General features: G+C 43.1%; 1 protein-coding gene across 2 annotated transcripts; it reads left to right on the top strand.

Moving 5' to 3' along the window:
- The first annotated feature begins 147 nt into the window (after positions 1-147).
- CCNE1 (cyclin E1) lies at positions 148-12,724 on the top strand. 2 transcript variants are annotated; one of them, XM_059857008.1, is made up of 11 exons: positions 148-305; positions 603-693; positions 913-981; positions 7,250-7,395; positions 7,471-7,606; positions 8,411-8,557; positions 9,330-9,425; positions 9,779-9,913; positions 9,996-10,107; positions 10,191-10,348; positions 11,228-12,724. In XM_059857008.1, the coding sequence occupies exons 2-11, from the start codon at positions 658-660 to the stop codon at positions 11,348-11,350; spliced, it is 1,158 nt and encodes a 385-aa protein (XP_059712991.1). In that variant the 5' UTR covers positions 148-305; positions 603-657; the 3' UTR covers positions 11,351-12,724. The 2 variants fall into 2 exon arrangements, with proteins under 2 accessions (XP_059712991.1, XP_059712990.1); XM_059857007.1 differs by lacking the exon at positions 148-305 and adding an exon at positions 477-505.
- Positions 12,725-17,502: the final 4,778 nt, after the last annotated feature.

Here is a 17,502-nt window from a genome sequence, read left to right as displayed (position 1 = left end):
CGGGATCCGCAGGCCCCGCCCCCGACCCCGCCCCCTGCCGCGCGCGGGACTCCGCGCGGCTCCCGCGCCCCGGCGGCCCCGCCCCGGCCCGCGCGCGGGCCCACGTGCGCGGTCGGGAGGCGGCCCCGCGCCGCCGCCGCGCGTTTAAATGTCCCGCCGGGCGCGGCCCGCGCCGCGCGCAGGGACGGGAGCGGCCGCGCCGTGAGGCAGCAGGCGCCCGGCGGAACCCGCCCGCCTCCCGCCCTGCGCCACCGGCCCGGCACCCGCCGACCACCCACTCCCGGCCGGCAAGGGCCGGTGCGGCGGTGAGTGAGTGGCAGCGCGGGCGGGCAGGGGGCGGTGGGCGGCCGCGGGGAGGGGGGAGCCGGTGGGGCCGGTCCGGCCGCCCGTTGCGCGCTTCTGCCGGGCTTTGTGGGGGGGTCTGCGGCTCGGGCCCGCTCGGCCCCGTCCCGCGCGGCGCTCGGCTCGGCCCGCCGGCCAAGGCGGGTGCCATGCGCCGGGAGAGGTGAGTGCGCCGGGCCCGCCCTGCGTGGGGCCCTGCAGGCCGGGCACCCCGGGCGGCTCCCCGGCCGGCGCTCGCTCAGCTTCCCCTCTCTCCGCAGCGACTGCGCGGACGACAAGGGTCCTGCCAAGGGGGACGCGGGTGCGGAGTACGCCATGCGAGCCCGCAAGAGGAAAGCTGATGTGGGCACGGTGAGTGCGGGCCCGGCCCGGTGCCCGCGGGCCAGAGCCCGCCGGGCTGGGCCCCCGCGGCCTCGCCGCCTTTTGTTGGGGGTGCGGGCCCCACGCGGTGGGCCGGGGCAGGGTGGGCCTGCGGGGCTGTGCTCCTGCGGGACCAGGCTCGTGTCACAGCGGCCAACAGCTGCTGGGCCCGCGGTTTGTACTCCGGAAATCATATGTCGCTTTCTGTAGTTCTTACAGGATCCTGATGAAGAAATTGCCAAAATGGAGATGACTAGAAAAAAGCCGTGCGAAAAGCAGGTAATTAAATTTGCCTTATATGTAAATATTGTAATCTTAATTAATCCTGCACTTACTTTGCAGCACCTCATTATTTATGGCAGCCTGGTGAAACAGGTATGCTGCTGCCACATGCTGCATAACAGTGGGCAAGGGGGACTGCTGGTCCTGGTTGATGATGGAGTGTGCAGAACAATTCAGTTCATATATGTAGTTTTGAAGCCTTTGTAAGATACAAGGCATGTGTTGATCTGAAGCATTATGTTAATGCTGAAGTGAATTCAGCTGTCCTGGGATTGCAAGGGTGCACCTGTCAAGCCTTTAGGCCTACTCTGCATTTGCTTCTCTAGAGAGGTGCAAAAGTACAGTCATGTGCTTATGCACCTTGTACATGTGCTCCTTAAGCATGCAGGTAGGATCATCTCTTGAGGTGGTTCTGCTTGTAGTCATGTCTCTACTTCTCTGTCATCTGGGAAAGAGGATAGTGTCTCCTTTTCTCCTAGATCAGCTCTATTCCCATGGATGAGGGTAGTTATCAGACAGATTAAGTAAGGGGTTCCTGGTTAGAACTTGAAAGTGTATGCTTGATGCTCATGGTGTGGTAAAACAGGCTTTGTTTCTCTGCAGAACAAAGAAATACTTCTATAAAGTCACTCCGCCTGTGAAAATCAGTTCTGCAGTGGGGGTTGATAGTGACTATTGCCACCCTTCTCAGCAAGACATGTAGAATGCACCAGCTTAAAAAGTCAAAGCTAGTTTTGCTGGTGTCCTCTAGTTCCATTTGTGTGCTTTCCATATTCTTGAAAAAGCAGATGCTCTTGGTATCTCTGTTGGATGCCATGTGGTGTGGGACATTGGAAGCGTGCTGTTTTTTGTACCTTGTGTAGCCTGTGTTTAGGAATCAGTGCATTCCCCTTTTTTCCCTGAACACGTGCACTCCTGCTCAGTCCCTGTCACTTCAGCCTGTCACTGCACCCAGGGTGATGCTGAAGGTGTAGAAGTCACGGGCAGGGTGTGCAGCCTGTCCTCGTTTGGTAGGCCAGGCTGTGCATAATGTGGCACATCTAAGCTGAAGTGGCAGCTGGAAGTTCTAAGACTGAAGTGCTACCATAACAGATGGGCATCATTGTTTGGAATGGCCTCTACTTGTTGCAACTGCGTACACTAGTTATCAGTCAACATATTAAGCAGGGCTCAAATGGTGAGCATTTAATGAGGGGATCTCTCCTTCCCTTCTGTCTTTCTTTTGCACAGTATATTAAACTAATTTCTCAATTCTGACAAGGAAGAGCTGCCTGTCCTTCACTGCAGCTATCTCCTTCACCAGAAGATTCATTCTGTTCAAACCAAGCAAGGCCTTCTCGTGCATGTTTATTGTATAACAAGGTATTTGTTAGAAAATCTCAATAGACACCCAATTTTACTGTCTTCATGGAAGACAGTGGAAGGAAACTTGAAGTATCTTTTGTATATGTTGACCTTCAACTTTCAAAGTAGATAAAGACTTCCAATTTTGTCTTCTTGTTTGTGCTCTTGGCCTGGTAACCGTTCAGTGTTACTTCAAGATGGATAGGTAAACTAAAACTTAGATAATTTAGGCAGTAGGCATCAAAAATCTTTCTTGGTAATTTTTCAAGGTCATTATAGGATGCTGGTGGAATTTGATCCTTTCATTCTATAAAAAATAAATAATATCACACCTATCTATCTTTCCCTGCATAGATCAGGTATTTTTGTTGTGACAAAGTAGCCAGATTGTTCCAGATCTGGTTAAAAAAGCTGACATTTGGCTGCACAGCAGCAGCTCTTCAGTCTATGGTGTGACACAAGCTATTCTCTGATACAAATTGCCATGGACCACTAATGAGAATATGTTCACGGTTCCAGCAGCAGTATAGCAGGCTGGAATGATAGCCAGGGTGACAGTTATTCTGTGGAGACACGACAGTTCTAAAATGCAAGCAGCTATAAATCCACTGCAGCCTATACCACATGACTTCTGCATTAAATAAATTGTTTACTGACACTAGTTTATCCACAAGGCAAAATATCAGAGTCACATCCCACTTTATGACATCTTCATAGTCAATTCATTAGTTTGCTTCTGTGGAACATAAGGCCTCAGTTCTTAATTAGGATGCCGTTACCCTTTATGTGATGAAAGGGTGGCTATATCATCAGGTCTGTGACAGCAGAATATTGCATAAATTCTGTGTTTGATTTTGGAGAACTGGCACTGCTGTAATTCTGCTAGCAATTCTCATACTAATTCTGGCTGCTTTGTGGGGATGAATATACTTCTGAGGCTCCATGTAAAACAAAATTCATCTAACTAGATTACAATAATCTGTGTAATTGTGATGCAAGTTGCATGGTCACCTCCATATAAAGTGAAGAATGGAATCTGTAAGTTAGTTTCTTTAGATGAAACTAGCTAATGTTTTCACATGTAAAGGTGGAGTAAACTGTCAGGAAGGAGTTTTGATCAGTTTCTTACTAGATGTTTTTCAGAATCTGATTTCAGCATTGTCAAAATGTTCACCTAAGTGTTTTGAAAAAAATAACCTCAAAAAAGTTTCTTTTACTAATCTCGATTAACTTTTGAAGATTCAATTAATAAAAACCAAACAAAACAAAGCCCACAAAAAAGGAGTCTAAACTATACACAGGTTGAGAACTGACTTGCCTCTAATCTGGATTAGACTCTTATTTCAAAGGTGTAGAAGCTCCTATGCTATCCAAGAGGATTGGACCAACTTAATAGTGTGAGTTGCTCTTTTCAGTTGTTGTCCTGTGTACTAAATCTGGAACTCCCTTCTGATGGCAAAGAAAAATTCAGTACTTCAAAGTAATGCATCCTATGAGTGAAAAGTGGCTAGAATTGTAGGTCTTGCTATTTCTGATGGGCAGACTAAGGCTGTGGACTTGGAAGTGATACCGTTGTCTGTGGTATGAGGTGGTGCATTAAGGGTGGCAAACAGGCCTGTTCTCCTGCCATTGAGTTCCAAGCTGAAAAACCTCTGATGTTGTTGTTTGAATGCAGTTCTGTGTCATTCTCTTCCTCCTGCTGCACTCCTTGCTTGTCAGTGGAAGCTCATTCTGGTGGCTCCTAGCTCACACTGAGTGCACAAGTGTTTCAGCAGTTTGTATTTTTAGGTGTTCTTCACTGAAGGCCCTGCCTGGCCTAAAACCAATAACTCCAGTGGTCAACCTGCTCTGTCTTGTGTCTGATCTCTAGCCTGAATGTTGTTCAAAAAGATTGTCTGTGAGTATTTGATGTATCAGTGAATGGTGGCATGCTTCAGGGAACTTAGGCCTGCTAATGTTTGATTTGAGCTTTATAAAGACCCCCACCTCTGAACTCCTGGGTTTTCTGTGTTTGGAGCTGTATGGGCTTGGGTGCTGTAATGGGCTTATCATCCACCTTCTTCCCTCTTGGTACCTCTCCTCCTAATGAGCTTTCTCAGGTGCTTTTTTCCTCCAGTCTGTCTTTTGTTCTTAGGTCTGAGATAGAGATCAGCATCTGATTAGTTGCTCCTGTACCTGGAACATTACTGTGGAGTCACCAAGCTTTCTTGCTGGGCTTCACATGGAGTTGAAGAGGCTGTTGTCCCCTCTGATGTTTTTGCTTGTGTGCTGCTTCGGCTCCTGTTTGTCTCAGAAGTAAGCTCAGGACTGTAGTGTTTCCTCTGTTAGGCTGTAGAGATTCTGGGTAGCATCTGTTGCTTTCTGACAGGTCTCTACTTTTGGATTGGCTCTGTGCAAGCCCAAAGGAAGTTCTTCATGGTTTCCTCATACCCTCCCCACCTTAAACTGTTCTTTTTTCAGTAGTGGCTCCTGTTCCTTACAGTGTGAGGTAATGCAGTTTCTTGATAGTGTTTCTTGCTTTCGATTGAGTGTCTTGCTAAATCTGTTTTAAAGACTCAAGAGCCTGATTGATATTCTCATTCTCTCAGCCAAAATCTGTGCCAGAGTTATGGTGCTCCCTTACCCACACTAATTAATTCCTGTCTCCTTCCTCATAGGCTGCTTTCTTTTGAGGCCCTGCACATTAGTTTCATTTTTGTCTCTAGCTGAGCCGTGTACTTGTAGTGTTGCTCACATCTCTTCCCCAGTGTCTCGTTAAGTGACATTATGTTGTCAAAAATTTTGTTTTCCCTTCTTTTCCCAACACCTAAGAGGCTCTTGAACTTTGATTTCTATTTCCTTTTAGAAAATTGAGGGTGGTGAAATATCTTTAGTATTGTTGCATGTGATGTGTCTGCTTTGAGAGCTTTGTGAGCAAGTCTCTTGTCCTTCAGAAGCTGCTGGTGTAGTAGGCACCTTTAAATAGATACTGTATAATCTACTGCTTTTCTGTTTGCTGATTAACTGATAAGACAGCACTTCTCCAAAGGCTGTTGGCAGCTGGGCTTGCTGTGCATTTTGAGAACAAAGTGTGACTAAAGTCTAGTTTTAAGGGAGGACAAAAATTAACTTAAAGCTACGCTGATGTGACATTTTCATTCGAACTTTCAGTTTGTAAGGAGTCTGTCATTTTTAAGATAAGGATACTATTCCCTTGTTTTGCCTCCTCCCCACCCAAATTAAATCCTGGCATGGCTGTGTATGTAGCTATGCTGTATTTGCTTGTAGAACTCCCAGGAAGTAAAAAGACTGATCTGTGTGTCAGTAACTCAGAGTGCAAAGCAGTCTTAGCTGTGAGAGAACTGTGAAATGTGGTTTTGCTTTCATCAAGTCAGTGGTTTCTGTTTGTGAAACTGGTGCAGGAAGGAGCCATTTTGCTGAAAAGTGATGTCATATGTAAGAAAGATGGCAAAAATCAGCTGTGGAAGCTTTTTTGCAAGAGGCAAAGTTTCACATAGTGTTTTACTTGATAGTGCCTAATGATTCTTCTGAACTTGTTTTTAATTTTTTTTTTTTTAGCATATTTGAAATCTGTTAGGGAGTTCTGTTCTTTTAGAGGTGCAGAACTGATCAATTTGCAGCAAGATGGCTGACTTCATTGTTAAACAGAAATGCCAAATTTTAATTTGCTTAGGCGTGATGACATGGTACTGGCTTTGTATTCTACTGCAAATAAAATAGTGTTTTCCTGGGGCACTGTGTGAAGTGTACAGGATCCTATATAAAAGTTAGCTGGTAGAAGAGTAAACTTAAATCTAAGTTCTGGTCCAAATAAAAGTTGAAAGGACATGCCAGGTGAAGTTATGGATAGCTGATGTTTGCAGACCATGGCAGAATTTGACATATAAAATTGTCAGCTTGATAGTTTAGTAGCAGTTGCTTAACATGTACTTGGCTATATTCTGAAAATTGGGTCATAAGTGCTTTGGGTTATTATCTTAACTCTGATAAATGAGTACAAAATCCTACAAACTGTTTTGCTGTGTTCACCATCTGAGATGCTTTGAATGAAAGCATGGCTTCAGGCACATTATCTACATATTCCTGACCAGAAATCCTGACCTCATATTTGGGTCTTTGAGTTCCATCTGCTTGTTCTTTACTTGAGGGCAAGTATATTTTTGGTAAAAACAAAACACAGCATGAGTAGGAGGTTCTGACTTGGGTATCCTTCCATGAAACACTTGTGGTCCTTCAGAAGAGCGGGGTGAATGTTCTTCAGCTTTAGTTCCAAACTTTCTCTCTGTGCTTATAAGCAGCACCCCCTCTACTCAGCACAGGTGAAGCTACCTGTAGTGTTGTGTCCAGTTGTGGGCTCCCCAGTAAAAGAGACTTGAGCATACAGGAAAGAGTCCAGAAAGGTCAGTTAAGGTAATTCCGGAACCAGAGCATCTTGCTGATAAGGAAAGGCTGAGGAAGCTGGGGCTCTTAAGCCTGGAGAAAAGGTCTGTGGCAACTTGTGTCAATTTTTTATAACTATTTGAAGGGAAGATGTAAAGATGGACCTAAGCTCTTCTTTGTGTGATGGGACAAAAGGAGATGGACACAAACTGAAGCAGAAGAGGTTCCCTCAAAATATCCTGGAACACTTTTTACTGTGAGGGCAGGCAAGCATGGCACAAGTTGTCCAAAATAATTCTGGAGTCTCCATCCTTGAAGATACTCTAAAACCTTCTGGTCATGATCCTGGGCAACTGGCTTTTGTTGGCAGGGAGCTTGATAGAAAGACCTAGAGGTGCCTTCCATCCTCTACTATTCTGTGCAGTTCAAGGAGATAAGACCCTGGAAAGAAATTGTGACAGAAGTTATGAGTATTATCTATCTACAGCTAAAATGATTACTTTAAAAAGCACAGTGTGCAATGTGGTGTTTGGTTTGACAGAAGTCCTGGACTAACATCCACGAGCATGCCCACATGCTGATTCCCACTCCGGATAAAGACGACGACGATCCCGTCCGTGTCGATTACTCGCGCTTTATCCATCTGAGCGTTGTTCCCACCAGAGCTACCCCACTGCCAGCTCTAGGGTGAGTGTGCTGGGCTGCTGCTGCTCTGCCTTCCTCCTGTCTCATGAGCCAAGACTCAACATTGATCTCTTTTAGCTGGGCAAACAGGGATGATGTATGGAAAAACATGATAAACAAAGAAGAGACCTACGTGAGGGATAAATTCTACATGCAAAGGCACCCCCAGCTGCAGCCTAAGATGAGAACCATCCTTCTAGACTGGCTAATGGAGGTAAGCTTTTCTGTGCTTCTGAGTGTTTCAAGTGTGCTTTTGTTGAAGTGCACTAATAACTGTCATGAGTGCACTTCAGGAGCATGTTTAGCTCCAGGTACTTGTCTTCATCTTAAATTTTGTCAATGAATGACACCAAACTTAAAGAATATATGATGTACTGAGCTGATGATTTGCAGACTGTCAATACATTCTGTTACTCATTTAGATTGATAGTGGGCAATAATCAATTTGTCCCTAACACAGGGTAAGCTTTTAAGGTCATATTGCAGACAAAGGCTGAACAAATAATTACAAAAGTCACTGTAAGAAGAAAGGTGGGTAGTTCTGAGATCAGATTCATCTCCTGGCCTTTTTAATCTGTTTTTGTCATGCAGAATGTGCTACAGCTCCTCTGTGTCTTGAGTCTGTTTCACTATTTGGATGACTTGGTGCCATAATCCTTGTTCTTAGTTTTAAAGTGCTTGTGAGAATTTTCTCTTTTAGGTGTTGGAATGATGGATCTTTGCAAAAAATGAGGAACTGATGTTCTGACATTGTTGGAACATGTGCTTGCATTTCCTAGAAGGGTTTTCTTTCAGATCTGTTTTTTTTCTTGGAAGTTACTGTAATGACAGTCATCTTGTGTCAAAGGAAACTGTTTAACTCTTGCAGTCAGTTAACATGTTACTTCTCAATAGCAGTGAAGTAGAAAGCAAATAAAAATTTTATGTCTATCTTAATGTTTTTTTTTGGATACATATGTAGCATCTAGTTTTGACTTTTTAACCCTGTTCTTGACCTTTGTAATCTCTGTCTTTCCAGGTTTGTGAAGCCTACAAACTTCATAGAGAAACTTTTTATTTAGCACAAGATTTCTTTGATCGCTTTATGGCAACACAACAGGATGTTGTAAAAACACTATTGCAGCTTATTGGTGTCACTTCTCTATTCATAGCAGCAAAGCTTGAGGTAAGTATCTCCAGCTTTACTTGCCATAAAAATGTGAATGGACACACAGCACAATTCTTGGATGCTGGACGTATCGTGGAAAGCTTTATGGAGTTACTTGCTATAATTTTTTTTCAACTGGGAGACAACAAAGATTTTTGTTTTGTTTGTTTTCAATATTCCTGTTTTTTTTTTAGAGGTGGGTAAAATTATACTGTGATGTAATCTAATTTTCTCATTAGAGAATTCAGTGTTAGAATAAATCTAAAGTTTTAGTTGCAGTTGCTAAATGAATTTTTGGCTGGCTGCTGTATACAGAGACCACTTGTTGCAATTTCATTGCAATAGAGTACCTACTGCATGATAGTCTGAGCTATTACTTAGTAGAACATTTTGAACTACTAAAATACACAATGCTTTTTAAGTTCTTAGTTGTTTAAAAGAGCTGATGTTCAGTCTGTGCTTAAGCAAGGGATAAAAGGCCTTTTCTTTAGGATGCTTTAAAAAAATCTTTATGTCAGTTGTGATGCAGTCACAGTGGTGCTGTAGTCAAACAATGTAGGTTTGTACTGATCCATCCAAAGTGAGAGTTGAAGGCTGTGATGGACAGGAAATCTGTGTATTAAAGGCAGAGAACACAGGATTTAGAATGGGGGAATAAGGAGCTATCCCCTCTCCCCTTTCTGTTTTGGCAGCCTGAAACAGTGGTTGTTCTGTACTTTTACAAAAAGTAACACATGAATCTAATTGCAACCTATTCCACAGATTAAATACTTGATCCCCTATCTTTCAGGAAATTTATCCACCAAAGTTGCACCAGTTTGCCTATGTTACAGATGGAGCCTGTACAGAAGATGAAATCATCAGTATGGAATTGATCATTATGAAGGTAATATTTACAAGTGGAATTAGTTTTTAGAAAAGTGTATAGCATAATCAGACTAAAAGCAGAGCTTCTCAGTTAATCCTAGGTGCTGCTAAGAGGCACAATTTCTCTTGCTGATTAGAAAGCAGTGTTTTCTTTAGGTAACAAGTGATCTAAGGCATCCACAGTATGTGTGTATTAACAAAATTGTTTGTTCCCTGACCGTATCAGCAGGTAGAGCTGCAGGATTTGATTTGCATGTTCTAAAGATGCCTTAACCAACTGGGATTAGAGCTTGTGATTGTTTAACCATCTTGCATGGTTTAAGTTAGGAACTTAAATTGGCACTGAAATCTTGTGTATGTCTGTTCTTTCAGGCTCTTAATTGGAACTTAAATCCACTGACAGTTGTATCGTGGCTAAACATTTACCTGCAAGTTGCATATTTAAATGATCTTTATGAGGTAATGCTGCCACAATATCCACAGCAGATATTTGTACAAATAACAGAGGTGAGACTGATTTCCTTCAAATGCTGTTTCACCTGGAAAAGTGTTGTTCTGTCAGGCTTACTCAACATCTCTTGTCTTTTAGCTCTTGGATCTCTGTGTGCTGGATATTGGCTGCTTGGAATATACCTATGGAATACTTGCAGCCTCTGCTTTGTATCACTTCTCCTCATCTGAGTTGATGCAGAAGGTTTCAGGTATTGGCATTTATAGATTTGATCTTGTATGTTGACAAACATTGTCTTGATTCAGGCAGGTAAGCATGTGTCTTGTGTTGCAGGTTATGAGTTCTGTGAGATAGAGGACTGTGTGAAATGGATGGTCCCATTTGCCATGGCTCTGAGGGAAGTAGGAAGCTCCAAACTCAAACACTTTAGTGGGATAGCTCCTGAAGATTTGCACAATATACAGACACACATCAACAGCTTTGATTTGCTGGTATGTATGTGCAAACGAAGACAAAAAGCTGTCTGTGAAATCTCTGAAGTCTTGTTTCTTTGGTTTGAACATACAGTCAACTTAAGAAACGCATGAGCAGGTTGAGACTGAGTGTATTTAGATTACAAAAGGTATAAAGTTGTAGTCCAGATACAAAATTCTTGAGACAAAGACTTTTCTTGGGACTGACTTGTTCAGTATTTTGTTTAAAAAGATTTTTAAAAAGATGTGCCTTCAGCCTCTCATATCAAAAGCATTTGATTACCCTAGAAATCAGAAGCATTTCTCTACCCTTTGGGGTACTTCAAATACCATATGCTAGACCATTCTCTCTAGGAAATACCACTAATACAGTCTTGTCTGATCTGGAGGAAAAACAAAAATTGATCACTTGAGACTGATGTGGTGGGATTGTTACGTGGCAGAGGTCACTGACAAGCAGTGGAGCAAGAGCAGTTTTTAGTGTGAGAAACTTGCAGAGGATCAAAATCTTGTTCAAAGAATTGTGGTTTAAGCTATTTGGGTTAGTTTTTCTCTTAAGGTTATTGAATTCTAGGTGGAAGTTGAAGTTCTTCCTGCTCAATTGTTTCTCCATTTTGCTTTCTTGAAGGTACAGGAGTGTGTGTGCGTGTTATGAATGCCTAATGCTAATCATCAGATTCCAAAAATGAATACTGATCACTTTGAGTTGTACTGCAAGTAACTACTGTGTACTGTGTGGTTTATTAGTTACTATTAGGAGAGTTAGATATGGATATGCATATGCATTTCCAGATTAACAGTCCATCAGATCATAAAACACTGAATTCTGTTGCTCTGTTGCATAGACACACCAAAGTAAAGATTTAATTTTTTTCCCTCTTTTTGATGTGCTTTCAGGACAGAGCTCAAGCAAAACAAGCCATATTGGCTGAGCAAAATAGGACTTCACCTTTCCCCACTGGTGTCCTTACACCACCACAAAGTAGTAAGAAACTGTCTTCTGGACTGCAATCAATCTGACTTTAGGAACTGTTGGTGGACAATTTTGCTCAAGTGCCTGGTCTGCTGGTTTTAGCTCCTGCTCCATTACAGAAATGCTGCCAGTGAAGTTCATAAGCTTTCATGAAATCTGAAAAGGAAACCTTGCTTTCATCTGACAGAAGTTTTTCTATTTGAAATTGTTTTATTGAATGTTAAAGTATTTTAAAGAAATGGATCAAGTACACCAGCCACTTGAAAGAACACTGAAGTGTGCTCCAGATGCTGCTACGGAGGGTGATGCTTGATCAACTGTTCAGAAAAAGGGCTTGAAGTTTAAATTAGTCACTGTGCCTGTTTGTCCTTTGGGTAATCTGCAGATTTCTCTCCCTTGTTGACAAATGGGCAAAAAGTGCTGTGGAAGACAACATTTCAAAGCCTCTTTTTTGAATGGTTGGCTTACAACTTGATGCCTTTTTAAAAACTCTTTATTGTAAAAGCTGCTATGTCTCTGTGTATTCATTTTTAATAAAAATGCTGTCTAAGACAGCTGGTTTTATGTATATTTCTATATTTCTTTTAACTATGATCAGTTAAGGTTTTTTCAGACTGTGACCATTAATAAGTGTGGGAGTTGGGGATGAATAGTGTAATAACTATTGCTTTATTTATTTACCACTATTGGCTTATCCATGGAAACTTTTTATTTGGATACTAAGGTGAAATTGTCATGCTGGTCTACTTGGATTTCCTCTAGCCAGGTGCAGGAGGCTGGGGAGGGGATAACAGACATGACAAGTACGTGGGGAATTAACACTCTGTAATGATCAGCTTACTGGGAAATTCTTGAATCAGGTTGTCTAGATTGTTACCCTGAGGTGATCAGTAGGAAAAGTCTACCTCTTCCTAAAAAGTCATTTAAACATTGGGGGTTTGGCACAATATTTGATAAACAATCATGTGTGCAGAATTTAATTCTGGAGAGGTATGTGCCTTGTTACAGGAAAGTCTTTGACTTTTGCAGTGTCTGAGGATCACAGAGGTCCTAGTGGGACATTTTCTGGAAACTCATTGTTCTGGAGAGGAGGGGAGCACAGAAATAAATGGTTCTTTGTTTTTTGTGTGTTTTTTGGTGCTTATTTTGAAGGACTGTTCCATAACACTGAAAACTGTTGTGAGACTACCAGGGTTCCTCATGTCCTGCTGCAGATAACTTAAATGCGACATTTAATATTTCAGGGAGCTTCTATTCTGTTGTTGGTTAGATTTTTTTTTTTTTTTTAACAATAGTTCCCAGTAAGGCTGCTTTTGATTCTTTTAAGTTATTCTACTATTTTCTCTTCCCTGACCCAGTATTCTGATAAATGTTAAAGCTTTAATGTAATAAAAATGCCTATGGTAATTAATGGTAAGCAAGTTCTTTGGTGCTGCTGGCTTTTTTCCTTGCAATGAATGGTTATAAGTTCTGTGTTAACAAGTGCAAATGTGAGCTGAACGTGTTTGCTGGTACCAGTTTAGAGAGGTTTTAATTTCTCAGAGAATTGCATGCCCTAGACAAAGGGGATGTAATTTTTGCTGATTATTGAAGGATTTACCAAGACTTATTTTGGTGCTTTGTCCTTAAATGTAGAACACAAAATGGGGGTGGATGAGGGAAACTAATCCTCCTGAAAGGTAGTCTCCAGGCTTAATTCCTAAATCAGCAACCATGCTTCAGTGCTAGGCCTTTTGGTATTTATTTTCAGATCTTAGTCCCTTTTAGATGTTTCACAGCAAAACCACAATTCCATTTTTAAAATTTCTAATTGTCCTCTTCAAAATGGGGATTGCATTTAACTGTTCAAGAAACTATCCCATAGCAATATTAGAGATAGGGGAAAGTCTTAACTTTCAGTTGAAGCTGAATATTTAGCTGTGGTTAATACCTCTGCAAGAGTGACTGTAGATGTTCCATGTGTTCCTGGGCTGTGTGGGAAACCAGGAGCTGAGAGATTGATACACCTGTAAATGAAACTTGTTCAGACAACAGGCCTCTCTCCAGATGTGATCTCTGCTTCAGATGGTAATTCTGTTAATTTGACAATTTTCTTCTGTGAAAGGCCAGCCTCCTTTATTCTGATGGAAGGCACTGTGCTCAGAGCATGGAGATGGTGGCTTTGCAGCTCCCCAGGTAGGAATGCTGTCACACCTCAGCTGGGGGGGAGGCTACCTTGAGAGCTGTTTTCTTACTTTCTCACCTTTTATAAGAATTGTTTCTGGTTTTCTGTTGCAACACATGGATACTGTGTTGTCTGTCTGGTGCTGTCTTTCTAGGGTGGCTTGAAAAAAAAATCGCATTGGTTACCACAAGCTGAAAAGAAGTTTTTTAGAGAAGAAGAGTACAGATAATTTTAAGGAAGATAGTTGTCCCTATTAGAAAAAAGCCAACCACCTCCAAGAGGGAGTTTGCCTCCCTTTTTCTTTGCTTGTGGATCCTATGCTAAATTTTGATCCTGGCCCAGTCTGGTAGGGGGAAGTCAGCTCTGCCTGGCTAGGTAAGAGAAAAAGGTTTGGGGTTTTTGGGCTGAAGTTTGTGCAAAGAAGATAGGCTGATACCAAATATTATATTCCTGCAGGCTCTGCCCTCAGATGTGTCACCCCAAGAGGTGGGGAGAGGCCTCCAGGGGGGAACAGCCCCAGGGTGATGCAGGAGGGGCAGCACTGGGCCATCCTGAGAAAGCAATTTAGCTGTGCAGTGCTGCACACTCCTCAACTGGAAACTGTCTCTCCTTAATAGCTCCAGACCAGCATAAAGCATGCTGCAAAGTAAATTGAATTTGCAGTAACCCAGGTGGTGCATGATTATCTTCTCCTCCTGAAAGGTTTGTCATAACAATGCATCAAACCCTCACCTTGGTCTGAAAGCTGGGGGCATCAGAGAAACAACAACAGGAATGAATCCAGTGCTAATTTTGCATTACTGCTACTGTGAAATTGGAAGTTGGGGGTTGTTGTGGGTGTATTGAAGGAAATAGCCCCAAATGAGTGAGCTGAGGCTGCAGTTGTGAGCTGGGGTGGAGGGGAACAGGGCTGGTGATGAGAAGAAAGGATGGAGGCATGGTGGTCCCCACTGAGCCAGCCAGATGTTCAGCTCCTGTAAATGCTGCAGATACCTAACAGAAATAGTTACTGGTATAAATAGTTTACAGAAATAGCTGTGCATAGCTTGTCTGCCCTAAAGCAGGAGGGTGTTTTCTCTGGTTCTATTCTAGGTCTCAGGTCAGCATCTCCTCTTGGTTCTCAGGAATTACAACACAAGGGGTTTGTTACATCCCTGCTTGCACAAGGTGGAGGCAAGAGCCAGCCCTCAGGCCTGGCTCAGGGTTCTCTCTGTTCCTGGGTGCTATTTGCTGCCCACACAGCTCAGCCCAGCAGCCTGAGTGCAGGAGGCTGGCTGGCTGGGACACTCTTCCTCAGCCAGACCTCACTGCCAGTGTTTGAGGCTCACAGCAGCATCCACTCCTGGGGGAAGTGTCAGGGAACCTGAGCCTCAGCTTGGGAGTTGCCACAGGCTGCAATGGGCTTTTTTCCAGGCTCAATTTGGAGTACCACCTGCAAGGCAAAGCCTTGTGGAACAGCTGGGGGTCAGTGTGCAGGGCAGCAGGGGGCTGGTTAGTGTGCAGGTTGACACTGGATGTACCCACTTCCCCTTGTTTGTTGGCATGAGCCTTCTGTTCTGGGGATTCAGGGAACTGCTGTCTCTGGGTATTTCACAACAAGCATTTAAAGCACCAGATTATTCATACCCCATCTTCCACAAGCCTCTACTATCAAAAAAGGAGTGACACTGGCACACATGCTGTGAAATAGCACAGGTTAGCTTTGTCTAGCCTTGAGTTTGTTGGGGATTAAGAACAGCTCTGCCTTGCTGGCAAGGCCAAGGGCAGCTTGGCCTGGACTCTTTGGTCTCTGTTCAGGTTTGGCATTTTAAATAGGAGATGTAGCTCTGTCATGTGCTGCCTGTGGCAGGAAGCAGCCAGGGCTCTTCCCCTTCTGGTCGTCCTGCCCTCGCCCCAGCCATGGGGTGGCCAGACAAGGTGGACAAACTGAGAGGTTTGGGGGTTGTATTTTATTTTTCTGTGTCTGTGAGATGGCAGAAGAAAAGTAAGTACAAATATGAGCCGACTTTCTTGTTCATTTCTTGTTGTTATAGCAATTTGTGAAACTTCTCTGCTTTGAAGTTAAAACTACAGCAGAGCATCCACCTGGCTTGAGTTGATGAGCAATAAGAATTTTGATGATGATCCTGTGCTCTTTCAGCCACACTATCTGCAAGCCAGCTTTAAAGTACAAAATGTGTTTCTCTCAAATTTTGAGCAGTCCACTCTTGCCACAACTTAGACATAATCAAACATTTAAGCCTGCAGAATATTGCAATGCTGTATGAGCTATCCCCTTTCAATCTCTTGGAATAAGAAGTTTAGGTTAAGCAGAAAGGGCAGGTTTGTATATGAAGCTTTTCACTTCTGTTAAAGGTGAGTTTCACATTAGAAAAAGAAAGGAAGTGTTCTTTGTAGGCAGAATAAAATCAGGAATTTCAAAACTCCACAGACTGGCGTGTTTGAGGGCAAATTAAACGAGGTGGCTCTCAAGGAGGGAAGGAAAACCTCTCTGATCCCAGGGCCTTTGGTCCTACAGATGCTGCCAATTCAGGGGAGCAAACTGTCTTCTAGAGGTGCAAATCTACTTGAAAACTGGGTTTTACCAAGCCAAACATCTTCTCATGTAACTCATATAGCAAGAAAGCAAATGTTTTTATAATGCCCTGATTTTTTGTTTTTCAGCATGTTGGCAATAATATTCAAGGAGGAAAATTATGAAATCCTAAATGTTTGCCTCAGCATATGTGTTTGCCTGGGATATGAGGAAAAATTATGTGTGGAGCTTCTCCCACCTGGTGCCTGTTCTGTCAGATGTGCCCCCCAGCCCTGCTCCTGGGGTGGAGGAGAGCAGGTGCCTGACAAGAACTGTCTTTATTTGGGGGAAAAGATTTCCTTTATCAGCCTGTGCTGTTATGAGTCTCAAATGTTAACTTCTGCCTTGGCTTGGATAAAGAAGTAAGAGTTTTGTTGCTTTCTTAAATTCCCATGACTATTGGAAAAAGAGAAGTTACTTTGTTTATAGACAGTGGCTGGGGAGGGGAAATGCTTCTGTAAATCTAAATGCACTTAATGTCTTTCTGGCAATACTACAATTGGTCACTCTTCATTTAAAAATCAGTATTTGGTCACATATATTATACTTTATAGTATAAAGGCAACATCAAAGCATCAAATGTTTGGGTCTCTCACAAACTGTATACAGTAGCATTCCTTGAAAATGAAATAAGGGGTTGAGCTCTCAATCAAGAGCTAAACAATTTTCCTGACAGAGAAAAGCAACAAACCTAAACATTTTCTGGAAAATCCTGCAGTTATCATGTATGTGGGGTGGCTGTTTTTCCTGGTGCTAAAAGCAAAGCTGGGTCTATTTTCTTCCTTTGGGGGACAGGTGCTTTCATTTTCAGTAGGGTCAGGAGCCCAAAGTAACTTATGTACAGATGTGTTTCCAGAAAGAAGCTGTTGGTGACACAAGGATGGGAAGTCCCCTGAAGCTGACAGGGTGACAGTGGCTGGTGTGCCTGAGCAGGGAGCAGACACTGCTCTGGGTCTAGGACTGCTGTTCTTAAATATGGATGAAAGAGGCCTCACATACAACTAAAAATAAGTGGCTGGGCTGGAAAGAGGAGAGTAAAAATGTAATGAAACTGTGTAGGAATGTGTTTGGGCTCCTCCCAAGGCAAAAGGAGAAGTAGGGACAGCTGTGACTTGCTCAGGTTATCGTGTTCAGACTCCAGTTACACAAACTTACCTATGGTGTGCTCTGCGTGCAGCCAGGATAAATGGTTCGAGCTGTCTTGGATTGGATCCCAGAGCAGCAGCATCAGATGGAGAAGAGTAATATGGTGCTTTGTTCTCAGTTCTGTGCAAGGATTTTTTTGAGGGAGGGCACTCTATCAGGACACCAGCCTCTGCGCCTCAGCCCAATTTTTCTACGTGTCAAGAGTTATTGACCATTACAAGACTTAAAAGAGAAGCTTTATCTTTTCACCCCATTATCCAGTTCCAGTTCTTACTAGATGCCAATGTCATTTTTGGGCTGTACAGCTCACGGTG

The sequence above is a fragment of the Haemorhous mexicanus genome, chromosome 12 (assembly GCF_027477595.1).
Source record: "Haemorhous mexicanus isolate bHaeMex1 chromosome 12, bHaeMex1.pri, whole genome shotgun sequence".
Classification (NCBI taxonomy): domain Eukaryota; kingdom Metazoa; phylum Chordata; class Aves; order Passeriformes; family Fringillidae; genus Haemorhous; species Haemorhous mexicanus.
The sequence above is the reverse complement of the archived record's forward strand: the minus strand, read 5'-3'. Positions and strand labels throughout refer to the sequence as shown.